General features: G+C 47.0%; 1 protein-coding gene across 1 annotated transcript in view; it reads right to left on the bottom strand.

The window, feature by feature from the left end:
* Positions 1 to 342: 342 nt before the first annotated feature.
* The window catches only part of BANP (BTG3 associated nuclear protein), a 118,083-nt gene continuing 106,931 nt past the window's right edge, over positions 343 to 11,494 (bottom strand). Inside the window, exon 15 of the mRNA XM_081117628.1 lies at positions 343 to 2,502. Within this exon, the coding sequence (XP_080973754.1) occupies positions 2,449 to 2,502 (54 nt within the window). The 3' untranslated portion in view covers positions 343 to 2,448. The remainder of the gene's footprint in view (positions 2,503 to 11,494) is intronic.

Raw genomic sequence — 11,494 nt, 5'->3', positions numbered from 1 at the left:
ACAGTGCTGCCCTAGAGAGAGGGAGACATGGAGAGGCTCAGAGAAAGGCAATAAGAGGTCAAGGAATCAGATTAACCCATTCCATCTGGAAATGGCCAAATTAGCCAGGGGTGGGGATCAGGGCTAAATCATGAAGGGTCAGCTAGGGTGCGCCTGCAGAAAGAGCCAAAGTCGGAATCTATGGACCGAAGCCTTAGCCCTACCACCTCCTGCCCCGCCTGTGACGTCACCTGACTTCCTCACCAGAAAGTTGGAGATGAAGCTGGTGCCCTTCTACATCCATTTGTTGGAAGAGCAAAGGGGCGACAGAAAGCATAGTCAGGTACCAAGAGTTATGCTGTTTTCATTGATTTATTTATTATAATTAGCATAAGGCCTTTTAAAATTACGCTTTATTGTGATATAATTCACATACCATACATACATTTCACGGATATGAAGTGTGTAACTCACTGGTTCTTAGTCTACCACTGCTACCGAATAATAAAGTCCCTTTGACACTCGAGGGGGTACTGTCAGGCCACGAAGAGAAGCACCAGCGACATGGCAGAAGTGAGCCAGGGAACCCCCCCGGAGGGACTAGCACCATGATGTTCGGCTGAAAAGGGGCTTCGGTGGGCAGAGAGGTCTGGACACGCTGGGGGTGGGCCGCCTGTGCAGGGGTTTCGGGACAATCCGTTTCACTCCCTTGGGGCTGGAGTAAAGCTGACAGCCTGTCCTGGGGGCCTCGGGACCACAGTCCGAACCCGCTTCCTGAATCCTGAGCACCCGTTTCACTGGCCGATGTTCCTTCCCTTGTTCTCTTACTCCAATGGCGGGGGGGCCCTTCCCTTCCAAGGCAAGTCGTTTGGGAGTAAGGGGCCCTGGGGCCTGTGGGACCCGCCCAGCCCTGTGGGATGGGGAGAAGGGTCATGAGTTTGGGGGTTTAATACCGCCCCTCCATGTGACCCTCGTGAAAGCCTTTCTGGCCAGGCCATTCCGCAGCCCAACCAGGGAGAGGGTGGATCTGCGGGCCAGAGCACCAGTAGCAGGTTGAGCAAATGGTGGCAGAGGCTCCTCAGGGCAGGAGACAGGCTCGGCCCCACCTAAGCACCTCCACAAAGGATAAGGGCCACTGTCAGGCGTGCTTTCCTTCAGGCTGACCACATCCAGGTGGAGGGGACAGGAACACCTGCGGCGGCAGAGGGAAGGCAGGGCAGCGAACACGGACTTGCTGGGCACGCCGATGGGGACTTGCACCTCTGCCCCTCCCTGGCTCCACGGCAAGTCCAGTGAGCAGAAGGCACTGCCGGCCCACAGCGAGGGTATGGGGGTGTCTCCTGGAGTGAAGCTGGGGGGCTCCCTCCTGACCCCAGCAAACAGGTTGGAGTGCTCTCTCTCCCACTGTGCTACCCTGGGGCCAAGTCCAAGCTGTTTTGCCAAAACATTGTCTCCTCTCACCTCCGCAGGCTTCAGCTGGAGAACCACCACCGCTGCCCTCTGACCCCGACCCTCAGTCAGGAGTCAAGAATTCTGTGGCATGCCCTGGCCGGTCTGGCTCAGTGGTTGGAGCATCAGCCTGAGGACTGAAGGGTCCCAAGTTTGATTCCGGCCAAGGGCACATGATTCGGTTGCAGGCTCGATCCCCGGCCCTGGTCGGGGCGCGTGTGGGAGGCAACCAATCAATGTGTCTCTCACATCAATGTCTCTCTCTCTCCCTTCCACTCTCTCTGAAGAGCAACAGAAAAAATAACCTCAGGTGAGCATTAAAAAAAAAAAGAATTCTGTGGCAGTCACCCAAGCCACAGTTCAGGGAGCCATTCTCTCATCGATGAACTGGAAGGGTTTTCAACTTTTTGCTCTTATAAAGAACACAGCTAAGGTCAGAAATCTGTTCAGAGAACCTCAATGGAAAACTGACTTCTGCCACTTGTCCAGGTTTCCCTGTAAGCCCCAGTGCTCCCTCCGTCAAAGTATAGGCTTGAGGGATATGCTTCTTCCAGGCCACAGAACCCTGGTCTAGACTGAGTGCAGAATACTGTACATCAATGAAGTGAAAACACAGACCGCTTGACAAGGGAAGGAAGCCGCCATTGGCTGACTGGGGAAACTCACTGGCAGATAAAGATGGATGAAGTGTGTGAGCAAGTGAGTGCATTTGTGCAGATATAAATTTGTGAGTGTGGACTCATACACAAAAATATCTGTACACACATGTGCATGTATGTGTGCACACACTCACACTGCCCAGTTCTGTTCACTGGGAGGGCTGGATCTGGGACACCCTGGGAGCAGGAGCACCCCCAGCACCCAGATCTTGGTTTCTAAATACCATCTTCCTCTAAAAGTGACCAGCACTCCTTGGAGAGACAGCTGATTCCAGTCTGAGCAGGAAAAACACCAGATGCTTCTGGAACGTCTTGACACATCAGATGGCCGGGAAGCCATTCAGGAGGAGCCTGGGTGCCGTCAATGCCCTGGGAGCCAGCTTGATGGGGAGTACTGAGAGCAACAGATTACACCCTGTTGAAAAAAATTGTAATTCATGAGTTCATACTCAGACAAATAGACGAACAAGTGAAAGTTTGAGGAGGCATGAGATGTTTACATAGTTTTCAAGTACTTTCCTACAAAATACTTATTTATAATAAAGAGGGGAAGTAACTTTGCAGGGGAGTGGCGTGACAGACACCATATTAATTAACCAATGTTTACATGGCCAGTAATGGGACAAATAAAAATTTACCCCCTGCTCCCTGGACACACAGAGGTACAGCCATACTTCCTGCTGTTCCTGCTCAACTAGAATCCCATCTCCGGGAGATACCAGACATCCTATGAAACCAGCCAAATGCCAAGGCTGAGAACATGGGGACAGATGAGAAACTTGCACAGACTAAAGGAGATGGGGGAGGGAGTGTGTCTGTGACAACCCTGTGCTGAGCACAGATGGACCCTGTGCTCTCCAGCCAGGCTGGACGGGGCTCAGATGGACCATGCTGCTTTCGGATTCTGACAGCACACTGAGGCTCATGGAAGGCCTGTGTTTGTAGGGGACACATGCCAAAAGGCTGGGCTGTGGAGATCATGGCTGGCCCTCACCCTGCACTGTACTTCCTGCACGCTGGCAGCGCTCTCTGCAGGGCACTCCCTTGCCTTTTCATGGAGCTGCTGTCTCATCCACATGTCCCTGGGTGTGAAGTCTGGTCCTTCCACATCCTCACTTCTGCCCATTTCTCTGCTGCCTCTCCTGATCTGAGCAAACCCCCCTCCCACCACCACCATACTTGGCACATTCTGCTGCCTGAGGCTTCACCCCAGAGAAGGGCCCAGGGCTGGAGGGACTGTAAGTGCATCCAAGGGAGAGGGTCACCGAGGAGGGTCCCCCCGGGCCATGGGTCTGAGCAAGGCCCCAAGGGACAGGCATGTCCCTTGCACCCTGAGCATCCACAGGAGGCCCCTGACCTGGTCCATCCGCTGCCCACTCCTCCAGTAAATGCCGAATACAGATATCAGGGTGAGAACACCCCTTGGGCCAGGGCGTCCCTCTATACACTTCTCCCCTCTGCCCTTTTATGGCACTCCACTGTCACCCCCACATCCAAGCCAAGGAAAGAACAGTGCCCTGTGGATGGGAAGCCAGCTGGGTCCGAGGGCACCTGGCCTCGCTGGGGAAATGGGGGCCTTTAGTGCTTTCCTTCCTTCCTCCCTTCCTTTTCCTCACACCAACTCCTGCATCAGCAGGTCCTGCTTCCACCCATTAGATGCCAGTAGCACCCACCCCCAAGTGTGACAAACAAAAATGTCCTCAGACTCTGATCAATGTCCTATGGGAGTAAGACTTGCCCCTGGTTGAGAGCCCACCCTTGTCCATGGTTAGCCCACAGAGCTCCAGCTCCACGGCTTATTGGCAAAATGACTCCACTAGCTGAGCGGGGGGGGCCTGGAAGCTCCAGGCATTCAGGCAAGTCCCCTGGGCCTCTGGGGGCCTGGTCCCGGCTGGCGAGGAAAGCATGAGAAGAAAGCAAGAGGTCTATCTGCAGGGTTTGTGATAAACTCCAACAGAGCCCAAACACAGGCTTTCCTTGTCATCAGGAGCCCTCGGCCTGAGTCAGCTACGCCCACTGCACTGAGATCATTGCTGAAAACCCCCCAATCACAGACACAGCGAAGGCTGGAAGGAGCGAGTAAGAGGGAGCTGCTTGGCTGTGATAAGCCAGGTCTGGGGCTCAGGGGGTTCCTGGGGCTGCCCCAGGCCCGTGGCCAGCATGAGGTCCTCACTTAGGTATGCTGCCCCCAGGGGGCAGCAAAGAGAGCCTGAGAGTCCACAGAGAGGCCTTGACCCACACCCACTCAAACTGGCTGGGGGCCGGGGGCCCCTGTGTGGTCACACTCGGAGGTCCTCACAGGGAGCAGGTCAGCAGCAGAGGCAGCGAGGCAGCAAGGCTTCGTGGCTCACCTCCTCCTGACAACCTGGTGGCCTGAGCAGGGCTGGGAAGGGCACGGTCAGAGGTATCTGAGGTGATGTTTAAGCCAGCCCAGCCCCATGGGCAAGCGAGTGCTGGGCAAGGGTCTCCCGGAGGCCTTCTGGGTCATTTCCCATGACAGGCAGGGCCAAGAGGGAAGCAGGGGCCTGCCCAGGAGAGAGGCTGCTGCTTTTCCCCCACAGAAGGGGCCCAGCTCCGGGGTTCAGGCAGTGGTGAGAAATGGCTTGTGACCAGAAGGGTCAGAGGGATGGCACACAGGATCCGAGCTGAAAATAAGACCTCTGCCCACATTCCAGTTCACTTCGGTGGTCCTTCTCTTTGGGTCCTTCCGACATCCAGCTCCCGTGATCTTTCTGAGAAACCAAGGAGTCGGTGACTACATAGAGGACAAATTCAGGGTTTGTGGGGCCTCTGGCTTATGTAATTTGAGGGGACCTCTTCAAGAAAAGCAATACAAAATCACAGATACCAGACTTGGCACAACCGTGAATGCTTAGCTCCTGGTCTGCTGGGTGCCCTGGGGATGACTTGATGTCAGATAACCAGTCCTGTGATGACTGACTTAGGAAACTGGCATTATTCTGCCCAGAGGAGGCTGCGACACCAGCCACAGACACGTCCCAATGTCTTGGGCCAAATCAGCAATATTTTACCTTTACAAATTGAGATTTATGCTATCACTCCCTTCATCATGTGCTAACCCTGTTTTTTAAGCCCCGTAAGACATTATTTTCTTTACACTGTCAGCTTTTTAGACTACTCACACGCCTACCACTTTCTCTGCTCTCCTTCCTGCATCTCACATCTTCCATCTGTGATCACTTTCCCTCTGACAAAAGCACAGCCTTTAAAATTTCTGTTAGTGCTTGTCTGCTGGTGGCAAACTTTTGCCCTTTGTGTGTTTTATTTAAAAATTTTACACAGTTTAAATTGAGAAATAACAGAGATAAGTGTGGAGCCATAGCACTCCTCATGGAGTGAGTGCACTCAAGCACCACAAGGACGCAGGCCCCCCCCATCACTACAGTCTCTTCCTCCCTAGACGGTTGTAACAGGGGCCTCTTTCTGTCCACACTCTGTGTGTGCAACTCATCGTTGTCACCGCAGGAGTGGCAACCCGTTCATTTCCATGGCTGTTTCGTATCCAATGGAATGAGTTGGCCACGAAGCGTTGCTCATTCTGCTGGTGACGGGCACCTGAGGGTTTCCCTTTGGGCTCACCAACGGGCGGCTGAGCCCGACCTGGCACGTCTTCTGAGGCACACACGCCCGCAGAGCATGCGTTGGACAGAGCCCGCAGGGGCTGCTGGGCGATCGGGGTGTGTGCTCAGTTCAGTAGCAGGCGCCTCACCGTTTACCACAGTGGTTTCGTCAGTTCCCACCCTGCCACCTCCCTCAGTATCATTAGTCTTTTAAATCTTAGCGATTCTGGAAGCATCTCGTGGTAGTTTTGACTTGACCAGTGAGGATGAACGCCTTTTCAGGTATTTATTGACCAGTTGGAGATCTTTTCTTGTTACGTGTCTGTTCATGTGTTCATGTCTTTTGCACTTTTTTGCGGGGAGTGGGAGGGAGACAGAAATTCATTATTCATTAGCTAATTCGGCAGTAATGAATGAATGAGAGTTATAACCCTCGTTTCTGAAAATGATCAGGATGGCCTCCCCTCCTCCATCTCCATTCCTTCTTCTGCTGGCTTCCAGGCGGCACCCCTGTGCTTGGTCCATCTACACATGGAGTTGTTTGTCTGTATTACCTTACAGGTAATAAAAAACCTTATTACCTGAAATATTGTGGAAATTAGTCCTTCACTGGCTAAAAGGATAGCAAACATCCACCCCACTCTGTGGCTTGATTTTCTGACCTCTTTTAATCCTGTCTCGGATGAACCAAAGTTCTCAGTCGGAATGAACAGCAATTCATCAGTCTTTTCCTTTATAGGCAGTACTTTTGCATTCAGTTTAAAAAAACTTTGCTAACTCTAAGGTCATGAAGAGATCTCCTTATTTACCTCCTAAAAGAGTAATTGTGCTCCTCTCACATTTTGCCCCCTAACTGATTTCTGTATAAGTTGTGAGATGGGGATTAATAACTGCTTCCTTCACAAATATCTAGCTGACCCAGAACCATGTATTGACAATAGTATCCTTCCTCACTGAGCTGCACCCATCAGTACCACCCATCAAGAAGAGCTGCATGAGTGGGTCTGTTTCCAGGCTCCGCATTCTGCCCATTGCCCTCTGTCCATTCTCACACCAACGCTGCCTTCCTTGATTTCTGGGAGCATGTTAGCCCTCCAAAGTTGTTCAGTCTTCAGCACTGCCTTCGTTATTCTTGGCCCTTTGCATTTTCAAATGCTATACATTATAGAATCAGTGTGTCAATTTCCACAAAAATCTGTGCTTGGATTTTAGTTGGAAGTGCACTGAATCCACCGTTTAGGGAAGAATTGACCTTTTTACAGTATTAAGGCTTGCAATCCACAAACATGCCCTATACCTCCATTTCTTACATTTTCTTCATTTTCCTTCAATATTTTACAGCTGTCTCAGATATCTTTTGTTAGCTTATTTCTATGTAGTGGAAGTGTCTGAAAGGCTATGATAAATAACATTTATAAGTGATCATTATTGTCTTTTTCTGATATTTAGAAATACAACTGATTCTCATAGTTGAGCATGAGTCCAGCAATCTTGCAATATTTACTCATTGCTTTTGGATTTTTTTGACTTTTCTTTATATACAAACATATCATCTGCAAATGAGTTTCGTTTCTGGCTTTTCAAACCTTATACCTTTAAATCTTCTGTTCTGGCCAGGTTCTGCAGTGCAGTGCCAAGCAGAAATGATGCTGGGCAGCCATCCTTGACTCGGTCCCATCTCAGGACAGAGCTTTGATATTTCACAGTTATTTGGGGTGTTTGCCACAGGTTTCTTTTTTGATCAGGTTAGGGAAGTTCCTTTCCATTCCTGGTTTGCAAAAGGCTCTCTTAATCATGAATAGGTGTTGAGTTGTACAAATGATTTTTCTGCACTTATCAAGATGACCATATGGTTTATTTCTTTGTTGATGTGGTGAGCTACACGGATTACTTCTTTGAATATTATACAAAACTTGCATTCCTGAAGCCAACCCAACTTGGGATGACATATTATCACTCAAAGTCACTGGATCCACTTGCTCATACTTTGCTTAGGATTTTCAAGAGAAACACTGGCCCATAACTTTCTTTCTCTCTTTTTCCTTTGTAACATCCTTCTCAGGTTTTGATGTCAAGGTTATGCTCCTTCACAGAACAAGATAGGACATGAGCCTCCTTTTTTGTTGTTGTTCTGTGAAAGAGTTTATAACAGATTGTTGTTTTTCTTAAACATTTGAAACAGGGAAGTCATTTGAACCTGGAGATTTCCTTGTGACAAGATTTTAAATTATAAAGATTTCTTTAAGATAGGCACTATGAAGAGTGACATCAGCAAAGTGGCAGTATAGGAGTTTCTGGTACTTGTCCCCTCCCAGAAACATTAATTTGAACAATTACCCACAATGAACATGACTTCAGAAGGACTAAGGATCCCACGTGAGGGATTACAGCTCCTAGGTTAAGCTCAGATAAGAAAAGATACACTGAAGAGGGTAAAAAAAGACAGTTTCGTGTTACCCCTGTCAGCCCCTCCCCCAGGCCCAGGCAGCCCAGCACAGAGAGAGACACTCTCCACAAGGGGGAGGGAGAGTGGGGAATGTTGCTCAGCTTTGCCATGGACTCCGGGGCCAACCCGCAGGTGCCAGGTTTGTCCCCGTGAACCCAGGTTTCAGGCCCAACTCTCTGGAGCCAAGCACCAGGCTACTCACCGGCTGACCCAGGCACCAGGCTGGCCTGCCTAAGAACTCCACCCAGGTTCCTGGACGGGCTGACTGGGGTAGGACTTTCCCTGCCAGTCAGTCTGTGAAGACTAAAGGAAGTGCCTACATCTTCAAATGTGCAGACACCAACAGAAGGCCACAAGGATAATGAATAATCAAGGAAATATGATACCAAAATAGGACGCTAATGAACTCCAAAAACGGACTCTAAGAAATGCAGATCTATGAAATGTCTGAAAAGAATTCAGAATAATCCCTTTAAAGGAATTCAGTGAACTATAAGAAAGCATAGCTAACTAAACAAAATTAGGAAAACAGTGCATGAACAAAATGAGAAGTTCAATAAAGAAGCAAAACATGGGTTTTTTTAAAGTAAACGAAAAACACGATGTCTGAAATGAAGACTCCGACAGAGAGCTTCAATAGCAGACTAGATCAAGCAGGAGAATTAGTGAACTAGAAAACAGGCCATTTGAATCATCCAGTCAGAGGAGCAAGAAGAAAAAAGAGTAGAGAAAGCCTACATGAATTATGGGATACCATTAAAAGGAAAAAAAACCCACTACATATTACTGAAGTCCCAGAAGGAGAAGAGAGGGAGAAAAGGGCAGGAGCTTGTTTTAAAAAATAATGGCTGAGAATGTCTCATAATTGGGGACAGATTTAGATATCCAAGTCATGAAGCTCACTAATTTTGCCCACCCTGCCAAATTTCAACCCAAAGTGATTCTCAGCAGGACATATTATAATAAAACTGTTTAAAATCCAAGACAGAGTTTTAAAAGGAACAAGAGGGTTAAAAATCTTAGATACAAGGGAACCTCCAGAAGGCTGTAAGTAAATTTCTCAGCAGAAACTATGGAGGCCAGGAGAGGGTAGGATGATGTATTCAAAGTGCTGAAAGAAAAAAGCCGCCAAGAGAATACCTGGCAAAGCTATCTTTCAGAAATAAAAGAGAGATAGACTTTCCTAAACAAATAAAAGCTGAGGGAGTTCATCACCACTAGACCTGTCTTACAAGAAATGTTAAAGGAGTTCAAGCTGAAATGAAAGGACACTAATTAGTAACCTAAAAATAGATGAAAATAAAAAATTTACACTGGTAATGGTAAGTATATAGTCAAATTCAGAATACTATAATACTATAATACACTGGCGTGTTAATCACTTAACTCTGGTATAAAAATTAAAGGACAAAATTATAAAATATAACTACAATTACAATAATTTGTTAATGGATACACAATGCAAAATGATATAAACTACAACAATGAAAACAAATTTGGGGGCTGGGGAGTAAAAGTGTAGGGTTTTCGTATAAGATCAAAGTGGTTATCAGCTTTGAAAAGGCTGTTATATTTATAAGATGTTTTATGTAAGCCTCATGGTAACAGGAAAGCAAAAACCTACAGAAAATTCACAAAAGATACACAGCCACAGTACGGGAACAAAATTATCCCGAACACACATCTGCATCAGCCAAAGCACCTGTACAACAGCTTGGACAACGTGGATGGGGTGAGCCTCACAGCCAGCCAGCCCACGAGGAGATCCCACCCACAAACAAGACAACAACCACCAAGACCCAATTACAACAGAAGAGCCCAAATAACCCAGAAAAGAGACACTCCTAGAGCATCCAGCTCAGGAGCTTAAGGAGACTGCACCAGCAGGTCCCACAGGACATTTACTACAAAAGGCCACTCCAGAAAGACCGGGAGTCATAGCAGTTTATCTAATACATAGAAACAAACACAAAGAGACAACTAAAATGGAGAGACAAAGAAACAACCCCCAAATGAAAGAAAAGGAGGAAGTTTCAGAAAAAGAGCTAAATGAAATGGAGGTATGCTAAGTAAAATAAGCCAGGCAGAGAAAGATAAACATCACATGATCTCGCTTATACATGGAATCTAAAGAACTTAATAAACTGATGAACAGAATAGATTCAATGACATGGAAGCATAGATGAGACATGAATGTCAGAGGGATGGAGGAGGGTGGGTGGGTGGCGGGGGAGAGCATAACCAAAGAATTTATATGCATATATGCACAACCCAAGGCACGGACAATGGTGGGGAGAGAGACTGGGGAGGGGGAAGGGACGGGGTGGAATGGGTCATTGGGGAGAAAAAGGGACATCTGTAATATTTTAAACAAAAATAAAATTTAAAAATTAAAATAAAATAAAATAAAGAGTTCAGAGTAATGGTTACAAGGATGTTCAAGGAACTTAGTGAGAACTACAAGAAACTTCTGGGAATATATCCTAAGAATTCTGAAACACTTATCAGAAAGAATATATTCATCCCTACGTTCATAGCAGTGTTATTTACAACAGCTAAAATCTGGAAACAGCACAAGTACCCATCAGTAGAGAAGTGGATAGGAAAGCTGTGGTATATTTACAGAATGGAATACTATGCAGCTGTAAAAAGGAGCTCTTACCCTTTGAGACAACATGGAGGGACCTGGATATTAATATGCTAAGTCAAACAAGCCAGTCAGAGAAACACAGATATCACATGATCTCACTTATATGTGGAATCTAATGAAAATAAACTGATGAACAAAATAGTTCGAGAAACATGGATGCATGGAACAGACTAAGGGGTCTCAGAGGGAAAGAGGTTGCGAGGGTGGGAAGAGATTAACCAAAGAACTTATATGCATAGGCCTTGGACACAGACAATAGTGTGGTGAAGGCCTGGGGTGGGGTGGGGGCTGGGTAGAAAGGAAATGGGAGACATCTATAATATTGCCAACAATAAAAAATACATTTTAAACAAATAAATACAAGGGTAAAGGTAAAAACAAAAACAAAAACCACACTCACAAAAACTAACCTAAGTGCATTAAAGACTTAAAGGTAAGACCTGAAACATAAAACTCCTAGAAGAAAACAAAGAGAAAAAGATCTTTGACCCTGGTGTTGGCAACAATTTTTTGGATAACACACCTACTGCACAAGCAACAAAAGCAAAAACAATCAAGTGAGACTACATCAAAATAAAAAGATTGTGCAAAGCAAAAGAAATAATCAACAAAGTGAAAATACAACCTACAGCATGGGAGAAAATATTTACAAGCCAGCCATCTGATAATGGGTTGATATCTTAAATAAATAAGGAACTCCATAGCAAACAAAAAAAAAATTCCAATTAAA

Source organism: Miniopterus schreibersii (genome assembly GCF_964146895.1).
Source record: "Miniopterus schreibersii genome assembly, chromosome: 18".
NCBI classification, from domain to species: domain Eukaryota; kingdom Metazoa; phylum Chordata; class Mammalia; order Chiroptera; family Miniopteridae; genus Miniopterus; species Miniopterus schreibersii.
This window is presented reverse-complemented; position numbering and strand designations above follow the sequence as displayed.